A 13508-nucleotide genomic window follows, 5' to 3' on the forward strand; every position below is an offset into this window, starting at 1 on the left:
AAAAGAAAAAAGGGACACACTGAACTTATATTGTTTGGATATTTTCCACTGGAAATGGTGAACAGTTTGAGAATGGACATTGTTACTCAAGTAGGAGACCTTTTGTGTCCATGTACCTGCCCAAGATGTATAATAAACCACAAAAGTCATTAAAATAATCGTATACATTATCATTCAAAAGTTTGGGTCAGCCAGACAATTTCATATTTTCCATGAAAACTCACACTTTCATTCATGTGCTAACATAATTGCACAAGGGTTTTCTAATCATCAGTGAGCCTTTCAACACCATTAGCTAACACAATGTAGCATTAGAACACAGGAGTGATGGTTGCTGAAAATGTTCCTCTGTGCCTCTATGGAGATATTCCAATAAAAATCAGCCTTTTCCAGTTAGAATCACTTACCACATTAGCAATGTCTAGACTGTATTTTTGATTAATTTAATTTTGTTTTCATGGAAAAAAAGTTGCTTTTCTTTAAAAAAAAATAAGGGCATTTCTAAGTAATCCCAAACTTCTTCACGGTTGTGCGAGTCCATAATTTGAGCAAAATTTTTATATGACCACAAAAAATGTGAAAACAGACTTCTTGTTTCAAACTCTGCACAAGCTCGAAGCAACAGTTTGCAAGACGAATCCATTTAATGTTTAATGAATGTCAATTTTAAGCTCCAACTATAAACTATCACAGTAACCGTTATTTTCTACTTTTGCTACTTCTGCCAGTGATGAGTATTTGATCCAGATTTGAAGGGCACTATTGTTGGTGCAAACTTCAACAATTTTATTTTTTAGAAAAAAAAAAATTGGCTCCACAGCGGCTTGGTGGTTAGCACTTTTGCCTTGCAGCTAGAAGATCCCCGGTTCATGTCCCGGTCTTCCCTGTGATCTTTCTGCAAGGAGTTTGCATGTCCTCCCTGTGCATACACGAGCTTTCTCTGGCTTCCTCCTACAGTCCAAAAATATGCTGAGGTTAATTGATTACTCTACACATGCTGGTAACTCTAAATTGTCCTTCAGTATGAATGTGAGGGTGATTGTTTGTCTCTATGTTGTTGCTGGCATTTTCATCTGCCCAGGGACTACAGTTGGAAATTAGCTTTATAGCTAAAACTGGTACATTTACAGAAATGTTAATTAATGTGCACTGTCCCTGTTCAAATAAACTAATAAAATAAAATAAAATAAATAAAACTATGTGTAGCCCTGTGATAGACTGCTGATCTGTCCAGGATGTCTCCTGCCTTCACCACAAGTCAGCTGGGATAGACTCCAACCACCCTAATGAGGATTAAGCGGTGTGTAGATGGTTGATTGGATATATAAAAATGACTTGAATGAGCAGAAGAATGATTGCATGTCATGTTGGTTTCTTCAAGCTGGTCCATTAACCCATCATGAACACAAGGTGGTGCTGTTTTCCTTGAAATAGATCTCCGTAGGGTTTGAGAGGCAATTCAGATTTTTCTATAAATATAATTCCTCCTTTGATCTCAGCTCTTTCATCAAAATGTTGTATTTGCGCCAAAAATGTAATTGTTACTGTAAGAGTTTTAGTCAAAGTCTGTTAAATCTGTCAAACGTGCACCGTTCAATTTTTACAGTGAGAAACAGGAGAAAAAGAGGCTTGAAATCAACTTAGGAACCAACTAAAAGCCTTTTACAGTCAGACAATGCAAGTTTCCCTTCACTGTTGAAAAAGGGGGCTTTATTTCTTGTCAGTTTCAAAATCTTTTTTAAGTTTCCACAGACGTGAAAGCAAGCCCCGTCCTTCCTGTTTTACCTGCGTTACGCCACCACGTGTCACTGCTGCCCACAGTTACTGAACTAGAACCTCCAAGGACGACACACAGGCTGTTACATCTGGCACATGTAGCTCCGGTCTTTCCACCAACACAACTGATCCAATGAGCCAATGGTGCCTTTTTTTTATTTTTCTTTAAAAAAACAAAAACAAAAACGAAACAGAACATGTTGAAACCGTTTCAAATATGAGTGCTTGGAGAAGCAAAATGCTACAACCAAGATGACAGTGACCCAAAATATGATATTAAAAAAGGAATTCATCAAGTAATACTAAAATAGAGCATTAAAATCAAAATGTTACAGAGATGTTTGCATGGAATAAACAACATGGCTAAAGACCACACTATTAGCTACCAGAGAGAAAAGACAAAGGTCCATTGCAATAAAAGAAAGACTGTCAAGTGCTGGGGTAAATATATATATCTGCTTCATTTGTCATGTTTTAGAACAATAAAATATAGGCCTCTGAGCTGTCACTCTCGCCTTTGTCCTAATGTTGCCTGCAAAAATACCAAGAAAATTGACATATCCTGACAGTTTTAAAAAGTACACATACTGAGCATTATTTTACATCTGAGCAAGACTCGAGGTCACTATTTGTTACAAATAGTTATCAAAAGAAGCCTTAAGTTTCAATTTTCTGCAAGACGCTTCAACAAGAAAAATGGCTTTCCTGTGTCCAAAGCTTATTTTCATATATACCACTATATAAAAAAAACAATATTAAAAAAATCACTGAAATATACACCAAGAAATCGAAACAAGGGTTAAAGATACAAAAAAAGCATTCAAAATAAAATTCAGTCTAAAATGAAAAGCAAATCAAAAATGTTGATCCATTTTTTTGCACCAACTGGTCAGCGACAAACTAAAATGGCGTCTTGAAGACGTTTCTTAGACAAGATGAGATCCCTCCATCTTCCTTAGTGCAGTCTAAAAAGAGGTGTTTGGTCGGTCGGGCGAAACCCCAAATGGTCTCAAAAAATCCAGTGAGAGAGAAAGAAAAGGAGGGGAAGGGTGTTCGGGGGGCGAATGTCGGCCTAATGAACTGTACAAAGGAACAGAGATGACAAATAACTTAGAATAACTTAGTAACAGGAGTGTTTGGGCGGTGCGGGGGGAGAAGTTTGTGCGCACATCACAATTGCTGCTGTTTTTCAGTGCAGTGCCTTGGATTGCAGTAAAGCTGATATTTAAAGGAAAACGGACAAAAACACGGACGTCAAATTGATGTTTTCTGGGTTTTTCAGTCGGAGCGCGGCTACATGAGGGTGCTCCTTCTAAGCATGATTGTCTTGTTCAGTTCAGTTCGGTGTCTCTACAGCAGGCGCCTTCAGGAAGGGAGTCAAACAGTGAAGTGTTTTTGTCTCGGCGGTGGCGGTGGCATGTGATCGTGTCGGAGTAGAAAGGGGAGCGGGGTTGTGTGGGGTGGGACGGGGTCCTCTGAGAACTGGAGGCTTCAGTTTGGAGATTTTAAGGGTCTTCATGGAATCTTAACAGGCCTCCATCTCTAGCAGAGGGCCCGTAGCTGCTGCCTTTGCTTTGCATGTGGAGAAACTGTTCCGTTTTCCTCCTGGAACAAAACAAAAAGACGTTTCGATCAGCCGCACTGAGGGGAAAAACTCACACCAAAACATTGTTCACATTCACATCATAAAAACCAGACCGACATATCGAGATGACTCAGACTGACTCCGGAGTGTCTCACCATGCAAGCATGCTCCCCCGGTCCAGGGAGGGGCGAATTATCTGTCATTACCATCTACATAATCAATCATTAGGGTGTTTTTTTTTTGTTCGTAGTGTTGCAGCTGATCGAATGAAAGCCTCTGCGGCAGTGTTGAGCCGAGTGCTGAACTACAGAGGGGTTACAGGTCAGTGACAGGATGTGGGCCGGTCTAGCTTTGATCTGCTCTAACATGGGGGTTGCCGTGACCCAGCTGGCAGCGCTACGCTCTTGCTCGCTCATTCCTCCTCTCACTCTCCCTCTCTCAGGCAATTGTGTTGCTTCTGGTTGACATTTAAGCCGCCGCTGTAGGTGGGCAATGGGAAAACAAGCAAAAGAAATTCCAGGTTTGTCCCAAATAGCCACATTTGTGCTCATGAGCCTTTAATTCATGGATCTATAGATAGTAGACAAGAGTGCACTGGAAGTATGCCAATGTGCAGTATCCCTAACCCACACTTTAAAACCACTTTAGAGCTAAGTGTATCCCACAATTCACCACACAGTATGGTTGAATGTGCAGACTGACATCAATCATCTGCTCATGACACGTTCGATTTAATGTGAAAATTAATAGTAATGTCCAAACAAGTTATACTAGAGCCTCCACAGATGGTTAGAACTTTCATGAGCTTCTCTTCTTGAGGACATTGATAAAAGTAAAACTGCATGTCTGACACTGTCAAGATAAATATTTAACATACACTACTGTTCAAAAGTCTGGGCTCATCCAGACAAATTTCATGTTTTCCATGAAAACTCACACTTTTATCCATGTGCTAACATAACTGCACAAGGGTTTTCTAATCATCAGTTAACCTTTCATCACCATTAGCTAACACAAAGTAGCATTAGAACACAGGAGTGATGGTTGCTGGAAATGTTTCTCTGTACCCCTATGGAGATATTCTATTAAAAATCTATGGTTTCGGGTGCCCAGGTAGCTCAACTGGTTGAGTGGGTGACTCATGAACAGAGGCTATAGTCCCCGACGCAGCTCCCTCAGTTCGATTTTAGCTCACAGCCATTTGCTGGAGGTCTCCCCACCACTCTTCTCTCTACTTTCTTGTCTCGCTCTCTCTCTCCACTGTCTACTATACTAAAGGCTAAAAAAGTCCAAAAATACATTTTAAAAAAACAACAAGTTGGCCGTTTCCAGCTAGTCATTTCTGATTAATTTAATGTTGTCTTCAATGACAGAAACTGCTTTTCTTTCAAAATAAGGCCATTTCTAAGTGGCACCAAACTTTCAAACGATAGTGTATCAAGAAATTCAAAGATTTTTTGGGAAATATTTTTCATCTTTAGAAACATTTGTCAGAGAAAAAAACATTTATATATATAAAAAAAGGTTTCTTTCCCACTTGCTGTCTATATTTCTGTCTTTATAAATCGTTTTCCTCCTCCTGAATGTGTTTCTACTGATACTGGCTGATATGTATTTGTTCCAAAATATAATTTGTGCTTCATTTTTGTCATGTACAGTACATGTAATTTCAATAAAGACAATATGTCCTTATTAACTCAAGTGTGTTCCGCTGAGTTCCAGTAAACCTCCACAGGCTTCCGGTCATAACGGGCACTTGGGAACTGTGTCAATTACCCAAAATACGTCACACAAACAGGCACTTGACTGCTCGCGGAGCCACTCTGCACAGGAGGATCGGCACAATTGGTTAAAACCAGCAGAGCTCATGCAACTGTGCTGGTAATTATGTGAACCAGTACGGTTCAGGCACAGGTTGACACAGATGTGTAAAAACGTTGCCTGAATCCACTTCACAGGGCGCTTATGAAATTGGCCCCGTTCCCTGACAGGGAAATTGTTTGTCAAGCTGCAAAAGTGTTCTTTTCCCTCTCGCGATCTGGGCTTGAGCTAACATAACAGAGTTAGCTTCAGTTATTGACAAGCCAAGGAGAGTTATTTTAGACCCGAGCAGCATCAAATAGAATCTGTGATCAAAGTGGAGAGGCAGAGACAGAGGTGGATAGATGCCTCCTGCGACTAAAAAGATGGATGTTTTGTGAAGGCGAAAAAAGCAAAAAGAAACGGTATTAGTTTGCCTCTCCCTTGTGGCAAAGCCAAGTGTGTTTTTGTAGGAGAGAAGTCAGTTGAGCCCTGCTGCTCGCTGCATCTTAACGCTCCAGAGTCTTAAGATGCTGCTCACATGCGCACACACCACCCTACAGACTGCTTTACCACATGTGGATAAAAGGGAACAGGACAGAGGCCACCTTTCCCGAGGAGAGCTGACCCGGAGCTGCACAGAGCACAGACTGAAAAGAACACAGTGCTCGGAGAAAAAGAGAGAGCCCCTGTCGCTTTTATTTACCTCCGCCGCCCTCCCTCTTTTCATCCCAGGATCTCAAAGCAGGCCCGCACGCCCGGCCCTGCACCCAGTTTCCTGGGGAGCATTTTTCCTTCCCCCCACCACAGACATGAAAAGCGCTGGCCTTCCTGCCTGGGGAAGAGTCCTGAGGGGCTGCGGGTGAAAAATGTGTGCATGTGTGTGTGTGTGTGTGAGTTTCAGAAAGGCTTGGTGGTAGCAGCAGGGGTGTGTGCTTGCGTGGTGGTTGGTTGTAGGGGGCACCAGGCCAGCGCTTCACAAGGTCCAGCCGACACAAACACTGGGATTCAGGAGCAACTTGACCCCTCCTTCTCCCCTCACCTCCCTTCATCTCCTCCTCCGCCTCCTTCTACATTAGTGCTCAGGAATGCTGGCTGGACTTTTTTGCAGGAAATGAAACGCTCCTCTGTTCAGGAGGCGGGCGAAGGTTTCGTCTCCCCCTTTCTCCCTCGCTCTCTCTCCCCCAATTCCTACGCCTCTACGTGACGGAGAGAGGGAGGAAGGAGTCAGACGAGCTCTCTTCCCAGCGTTTGAAGTGTGGGAGGTTAAGATAACTGGCACAGCCTCTCGCCTCAATCGCCGCTTTCACCTCCCAGGCCAAATCAAAGCGCCTGCAGCTGGGGCCCGCACGCCTTATAGCCCCCTAACCTCCACCCCAGCAACCCACCCACCTCCGCGGCTCCCTCACTCCCTACACACAGCTCTGGGGTTGCTTTTGGTGCCATTAAAAAAGAAAACACTGCTGACAAATTACTCTAAAAATAAGCCAAGTGGAGAGAGGTATCTGTGGCAGAAGGGGGGAGATTAAGAGGTGAAAAGAGCGGAGAGAGCAAGTGTGTCTTATTTTTATATTTTGTAGTGCTGTCCATCTATTTGATAAGTTATGAGTTAATTAAGATCTGTGGTGGGACCTAATAATAAGTCAGACAGGGCGAGAAACAAGTGCAGTCAGATGACTGCAGCTTGTAAACAATCCAGCAGTCAAGTCAGATTACCTAAGCCACATTGTTTGGAGGGAAAATTGAAACACACAATCAAACAACTTTCACTCACTGGAACTAAACAAAGTTAAGTAATTGTTCCTTGTTGCACAGGAACAGTTTGCACACAGCTCCAGTTTGTGCAGCAGGTCTGTAAAGGGTGGTGGATGTTTACAGGACAAAGTTTGGGCCGTAATTTTGTCATTTACCTTCTTTTTCTCCTTTCAGAAAAGTTTAGTGAACTTCAGGGTTTGTATCTAACCCGTCTGATTGTCAGACCGCACATATTTCTCTCCCTGTTGGAGTCCTTTTAAACAATCGTACAGCGATTAACATAGAATGAGGCAGCAACCTCAAAGGCTAAAAATGAAGGCCATCTCCAACAAATGCATTTCCTTGAATGGCCACTTGAGGCTCCAGAAGTGAGTCAGTTCCCACAGATCTCTGTAATAAAATGCCAAAATTTAGGGCGGAAACAAACCTGTGTGTAGCCTGATACAAAAAATAGTTCTGGTCTCTAAGGTGAATGTTTTATGAATCTCCTCTTTATTAATTGTATTAAGACTTCTAGTTGTGCATTATTTACTTCACCATGGAATACAGTTATGTGACAGTTGGTCAATTTGTAGAAGGATCGCAATCATGTGATTGTCAGCAGGAAGCTGATGTAGTGTTCGCTTGTTGTCATGGTTACAGTGACCTGTGCCGCTATCTCACAATGATACAGAAATCTTGAACAATCCTTGGGTCCAGAGTATAAGCCGCATCACTGCCAAAATCTAATCCCTTGGTCCTTGTGTTATTGCTGACATTCCCTGAAAATTTCATCCCAAACCGTTAGTCTGTTTTTGAGTCATTTTGCTAACAGACGGACAGACAAACGGACAGACAAACATACGCTGATTGACACAAAACTCCGCTGCATTCCTTGGCGGAGTAAAAATGCTTTTTTTTCTGAAACAACTGCACTTCTTGAAGTTCATCAGAATAGTTTAAAAATCCCAACACAGTTTCACAAATCCTTACATACACCTAATCAAATATCCAAAATCTTCAATTTACTTAATATAAAGCAAAAATAATGCAGTGGAAACCAGTAAATGTATGATGTTTTTGTTTTTAAGTTATTCAAACAAATGACTTAAAATCAAACAGATTTCTGACCACCATCCACTGAGCTCAGTTCAGTGTGACTTAGTCCAGCAAAACTATCCAGTGCAGTGAGGAATGTCCTCACATTTCGATCAGAGCCTGGGGTGGTGGCGTGTCTTGGCAGTGACCTTGGCCCGGATCGCACAGCTGCCCTTTTTTCCCTGACACCTTTTCAAAAGAGCCTCCACTCCATAAAATTGCGGCAGTGCCACTCTTAAAGACAAAAGGGAAAAATAAAATGGACGGCCCATTAAATAAAAGCACCTGGATGAGATGGTGACGTTTTAAAGAAAATGCTCTGCACCGTCAGCACTTTCCTCACCTCCGAGACATTCAACATAAAAGAAATTGGCCCTTAAAAAACTGCTTTGAAATCCCCCCCTCCCCCCCGATGAAAATGTAAACTCTAGGGATGTTGCATCTTTTCTGAAACTAACAAGTGAGTCAGGAGGGTCTGAAACTAAAAGGTTAAAGAGAAAACGGGGGAAAGACAGGATCTGTGTTAAATATTGGAGAGCAGGGAAGGGTGGGGTCTGGCTGTGGTCTAAAGGGGAATGAGGAGGGGGTAGTCACCAAAACCCCAAAACCTCAGGCATGTGTGGGTGAGACTAGGGGAGCACGGGAGAGTGTGGGAGGAAGGGGGTGAGAGTGGGAGGCGTTGCCCACATCTGAGGCGGCATCGCTGGGGGCCCGGGCAGCTGAAGTCTGGCCATGTGCCCCCGCACGGCTCAGTCTGAGCCACTGCAGGCCGGGGGGATGTCAGGGGGGAGAGGGGGAGAGGGGGAGAGAGGGAGGGAGGTGGGGGTGCGGCACATTCAAAGAGCCGGCACAATGACTGTTCCCTCTGCTGTGGTCTCGCTTCAAAGGCCCCCGCCGCCACTCATATTCGCCACCAGGACGGAGGAGTGGAGGCAGGAAAAGGAGGAGCGAGAAAAAAAGGCAGAAAACGAGTGGAAGAAGAGCCGGAGTTCAAGTTTTTCGCCTCCTTTAACAATGGCTAGACCGAGCAGAGGAGAACAAAAAATAAACAGCGCTTCCCTCAGCGCCACCGTCCTGTTCCTGCCTGCGCCGTTTCACCTGGGGGCCTTTTATTCACAGATAAGTATCTCATGAGGGGAGCATTTTATAAGGTCACATATCTCCGCCTCTTCCGAGAGGCTGCAGCGCCTCGAGGAGCCTCGGGGGTGAGGAGGACGGGGGAGGAGGAGGAGAGAGAGAGAGAGAGAGAGAGCCTGGGAGAAAGAGAGGAAGTAGAGAAGACATCACAAAAAGCTGAGACTGGACCCTCATACTGTTACTGCAGCTGGCCAAACCACAACACAATAGGCCCGTGACTCAATCAAAACAAATTTCAAGCCCCAGTCTAAACAACTGGAGCACTATATCTCCATTTTCTCCCATGTAAACACACACAGAGAGGATCCTTTATGAGGGTCACACCGTATCTCTTTTCTCAAACATGTCAGATGAGGTTGCCAGGCCGGGGTTAGACAGCCTTGTCAGAGTGACAGATTTTTCACCTAAAACCACACATACGTGCTTTAATTGCAGCTCCATATACTTAGTGCTGAGAGGGTGGTTTTTCTTCACAGAGCGAGCTTTGTGGAGGTCAGAGGAGTGGGAGAACCGGAGGACTGTGAGGGCCAACATTTCCTATTCCATTTCCTACCTACAGTAACATTAACCGGGGCGTCGCTCTGATTTAAGCCCAAATCTCTATTTTTTTCCTCCTTTTTTTTGGCGAAGAGGTACAGTTTTAAAAACATCCTCTCATCTCCCGAGTGCCGCTCAGAGCGAGACCCACAGTCAGCTTTTGCGATCCGGCTTCCCTTCCCCAATTATCCCAGGTCACTAATAAGGCAGGGTGTGGAGGCACTGGGCTGTGCCGCAGTGGCCTAGAGGCTCAGCGCCAAATTGAAACGACTCGGGAAATAGAGGCAGACGCTGAATCTTGCCTAATTGCAGCCGGAGCGTGTGGCTGGCTGCTCAGATATGTGTGTGCGAGGGAGAGTGATGAGGGTCTGAGAGGGAGAAGATGAGAGGCAACAAATAAAGATGGAGCAAAAAAAGGGGGGGGGGACGAGGAAGGATGAGTGGCAGTTGAGTGAGATTGGGTAAACTCAGAACTCTCGAGAATGTGGGATTTTCTCCTGGCCTCTTCTCTCGCCCTCCCTTTCCCTCTCTCCTCTTCTTCCCTCATCAAAGTCTTCTGACAGCTGACTTCTGGCTGCACACATCAGAGGGAACAGAGTCGGGCCACGACTGAGACGAACACAGAGGAGAGAGCGTGTCCACCAAAGCTCCTGCCTGAACAACACTGTCTTTTATGCGTCTGCACCAGGACATGTGGCCAAAAATCACCCTGGATGCACTTACCAGACACTCACAATCATTAAGCCGAGATATCCTGGATCATGCGATTAAAAACCTCTTGCATAACCGCAAACAGGAGAAAACGACTGAAGAGAGCCGTTTTGCATGTCAACAAAAGAGCACCTTCATAAAAAGGTGGAGCAACGTGACTCACGAGCAGTTTTATGGGAAGCGTTTGCAACTCCGCTGGCCTTGCTCGGCAGATTAAAAAGCCACCTTTGTTAGGAGTGTCTCCCCCCTGTGAAAAAAATGCGCAGCCTCTGAAACAGGAGAAAGCCTCGAGGGCATGTATGTGTCTCGGCCAGATAACTATCTGAAAGGCTGTGAATCAGCGGGCTTAGTCAGACAAAAGGCTAACAGCGACGGGAGGAAGCCGAACGGACGGAAACAAAGTGAAGAGGGGTGAAGAAAGAGTGAAGAAAGGAGGAGTAAAAGTGCACGCTTCCAGAAGGCGTAAGAAGTGACGAGGGGAAGAGACAGAAACTCTAACTTCACAATGTCAGAGTAATGACTTCTCCGAGAGCTATTCCAGTGTGGTGAGAGCCAGCTGTGTGGTGGGCCCACTGTTTGACATGCTAAAGATAACAAAGAGAACCAACATCGAGCCATAAAACACCACTCTGCTTCTCAACTCCTGGTTTGCCTCAAAGGCCAAAAAACACCATAAAATATGTCAATATGAAACGTATTAGGCCGTTTTTCCTCTCATAAAATCCACCGACACCAAAGTATTTCACTTTGTTCTGCTGAATATTCTTCATTATGGTCGCATGGGAGCTAAAAATAAAATCTAATGGAGCAAATGTTCGACCTTTATACAAAAAGGTGTTTGAATTTAACTCATTAACAACATTTCCTTTCAGGTTGTCCGTCCAGGGGAGAGATGGACAGGACAGAGGCTGGGGAAGATGAAAAGAAATAGACAAACGAGTTCATTTAAAGATGTTTTTGGCGTCTACAGCAAGCTAACCTCAATCCAGCTCTTTGGGATCTGCATAAATTGAGGGCTTGGGGAGTTGTGGCAGTATCCTTGGTATTATGCATATTAGTTTAAGGCTGTCACTGAGAATCAGCAAGGGTGTCCATCCCGCTGCGGCTAGGCACTGCTAATTATTGGATCAGAGATAAAGTGCTTTTTAGCGCTTGCGCTCTCCGCGCTTTGAAAAGTGAAAAAAAAAGAGAAAAGAAAAGAAGAGGAAAGCAGCCCAATTTTTGGTTCAGAGAGAGCCACTGGGTCAGGAATCGATCAAGTGGAAAACCTTTGTCTGGTTGGGGTGATTTCGACGTAAGACCAGATTTGTCACATCTGCCCGGCTTTCTCTGCTGCCAAAAGGGAGCGGAATAACAGGATGCTACCAGACTCACAGGGAGGGAGAGAGAAGGGAAGCAGATAGATGGAGAGCAAAAGAAAAAAAAAAAGATCCGGAGAGTGTAAGGAAGATTGAGAGGGAAAATAGAGTTGCCTGTACCACACACTGGGAATATTAATCCTCCTTTCAATAAAGAAAAAGGGACAGGTGACAGTTCAGCAAGGGTTTGACATTTCAACTGAATCAATATATCTCTACATATCTTTCACATGTTAAAAAAAAGAGACTACGGAGTGCCTTTGTTATGAGAGCATTATAGACACCCTGAAACCCTAGATACCATGAAATCTTATTAAGGTATAGCATCTCATTAAGTTGCTGCCAAACAAGCTGCTGGATCCTGCTCTGCTGCACAAAGACACAGAGAAAGACGACACAAGAAGTCCATATGGAGCTGAGCTGACATCCTAGCCTCCACCAGTAGTAGAAAAAAAACATTCTGGGCTAGTAAAACTGTTCTCAGATGTATTATTTAGCCTGTGTTCAGGGGGAACTGAGTGGCTGAGCTGCCTGATTTATTAAGCAATATTTTTGAAGAACACTTTTTTTTGGACATTTTTCTGACACGTTGTAAGGAAAATAATCCATAAACGTCTGACGGAACATCTGACCTTTCATCCGACCACATAAAAACAGTGAAATTAAACATTGCGACATACATACGCACGTGTACGCTCGCACACACACACACACACACACACACACACACACACACACACACAGAAAATCCAGAGCATATTGTGCTGAGGCCGCTGAGCAAACACCACACACAAAGCACAATCCCTCTTCAGGCCTTAACACCGCTGACACAATGACTATGGCGAGGGGTTAGGGTGGACCTTTTTAGGATTAGTCTGTGAGCACATACTCTCAAAGTCGGTGTTTAACAGTTTAAATAAAAAGAAAACTTGACATGTATTGAAGTGGACCAGACAGGGAGGGCATAGAGGGGGGTTTGTCTTACCATATTCTCAGATGTACGCCGTTTTCATTCTCTGGCCTGTACCTGCAGAAAATTGGATCTTTTTTAAAAATTTTGAGGTATCCGGACGGCATAAATCATAGCCGTCCATCTGGCCTACACAGACCAAAAAAATAATAAAAAAAAAACTGACATTTGACTTAATCTCAGTGGATTACAGTTGCAGTGTTAAGAGGAGGCTCAAAAGCGCGGCTAAACAAGGTCAGCAGAAAGACATACTACAGTGCAGCAGGCAAACAAATAGTGCAAAGCCCAGAATCTGTAAGTAGTCGTAAAGAATGGACAGACTAATCCCAAAGTAGGTGTAAAATGTGGAGACGGGGATGGGAGACAGGAAAAGGCCAAATGGATGGCGGGATGAGACCAGTGTAAAGATAGCAGGTGATATTAGTTTGGTTAGTGGCTGATTCTGCGTGTCAGTTTTATCTGTGTGTGTCTTCACTTTGAGATTTATAGCATTACACGGTGTCTATTAGCACATATGCAGACGACGTGTTTCTCTATGGAATGGCGGCGTGACTCCCAGGTTTGAGATGATACGGAAAGCTGCGGGGATCGTCGCTTACCTGTGGCCGATTCCTGCATCTTCTCCCTCTTCCGCTTCTTCTTCTTTCCCTAAAAAATATACAGAGGAACACATAAAGTGTGGCTCCAGCACTCACGCTCACTAGACCACTCTGATATCCTGCTGCTGACTGCCATGTTCACTCATCCCCTGCTGGGCATCTAACCAGCATCCCCCAGACTCCGGACTCCACCGCAAACTGCA

The 13508-nt window shown here is 44.2% G+C and overlaps 2 protein-coding genes across 7 annotated transcripts in view; both read right to left on the reverse strand.

The window, feature by feature from the left end:
- Positions 1-13508, reverse strand: part of psip1a (PC4 and SFRS1 interacting protein 1a) — a 259251-nt gene that overhangs the window by 23239 nt on the left and 222504 nt on the right. The window lies entirely within an intron of this gene.
- lef1 (lymphoid enhancer-binding factor 1) overlaps positions 1858-13508 on the reverse strand; it is a 47161-nt gene continuing 35510 nt past the window's right edge. The window contains exons 9-11 of one of the 6 annotated variants that reach the window (XM_022202925.2): positions 13306-13345; positions 12722-12763; positions 1858-3381 (exon numbers count right to left, since the gene is read on the reverse strand). In XM_022202925.2, the coding sequence (XP_022058617.1) occupies positions 12729-12763; positions 13306-13345 (75 nt within the window). In that variant the 3' untranslated portion in view covers positions 1858-3381; positions 12722-12728. Of the gene's footprint in view, positions 3382-12721; positions 12764-13305; positions 13355-13508 lie in introns of all 6 variants that reach the window. The other 5 variants (XM_022202924.2, XM_022202922.2, XM_022202921.2 and 2 more) reach the window with 5 other exon arrangements.

Source organism: Acanthochromis polyacanthus, chromosome 3 (assembly GCF_021347895.1).
Source record: "Acanthochromis polyacanthus isolate Apoly-LR-REF ecotype Palm Island chromosome 3, KAUST_Apoly_ChrSc, whole genome shotgun sequence".
NCBI classification, from domain to species: Eukaryota; Metazoa; Chordata; class Actinopteri; family Pomacentridae; genus Acanthochromis; species Acanthochromis polyacanthus.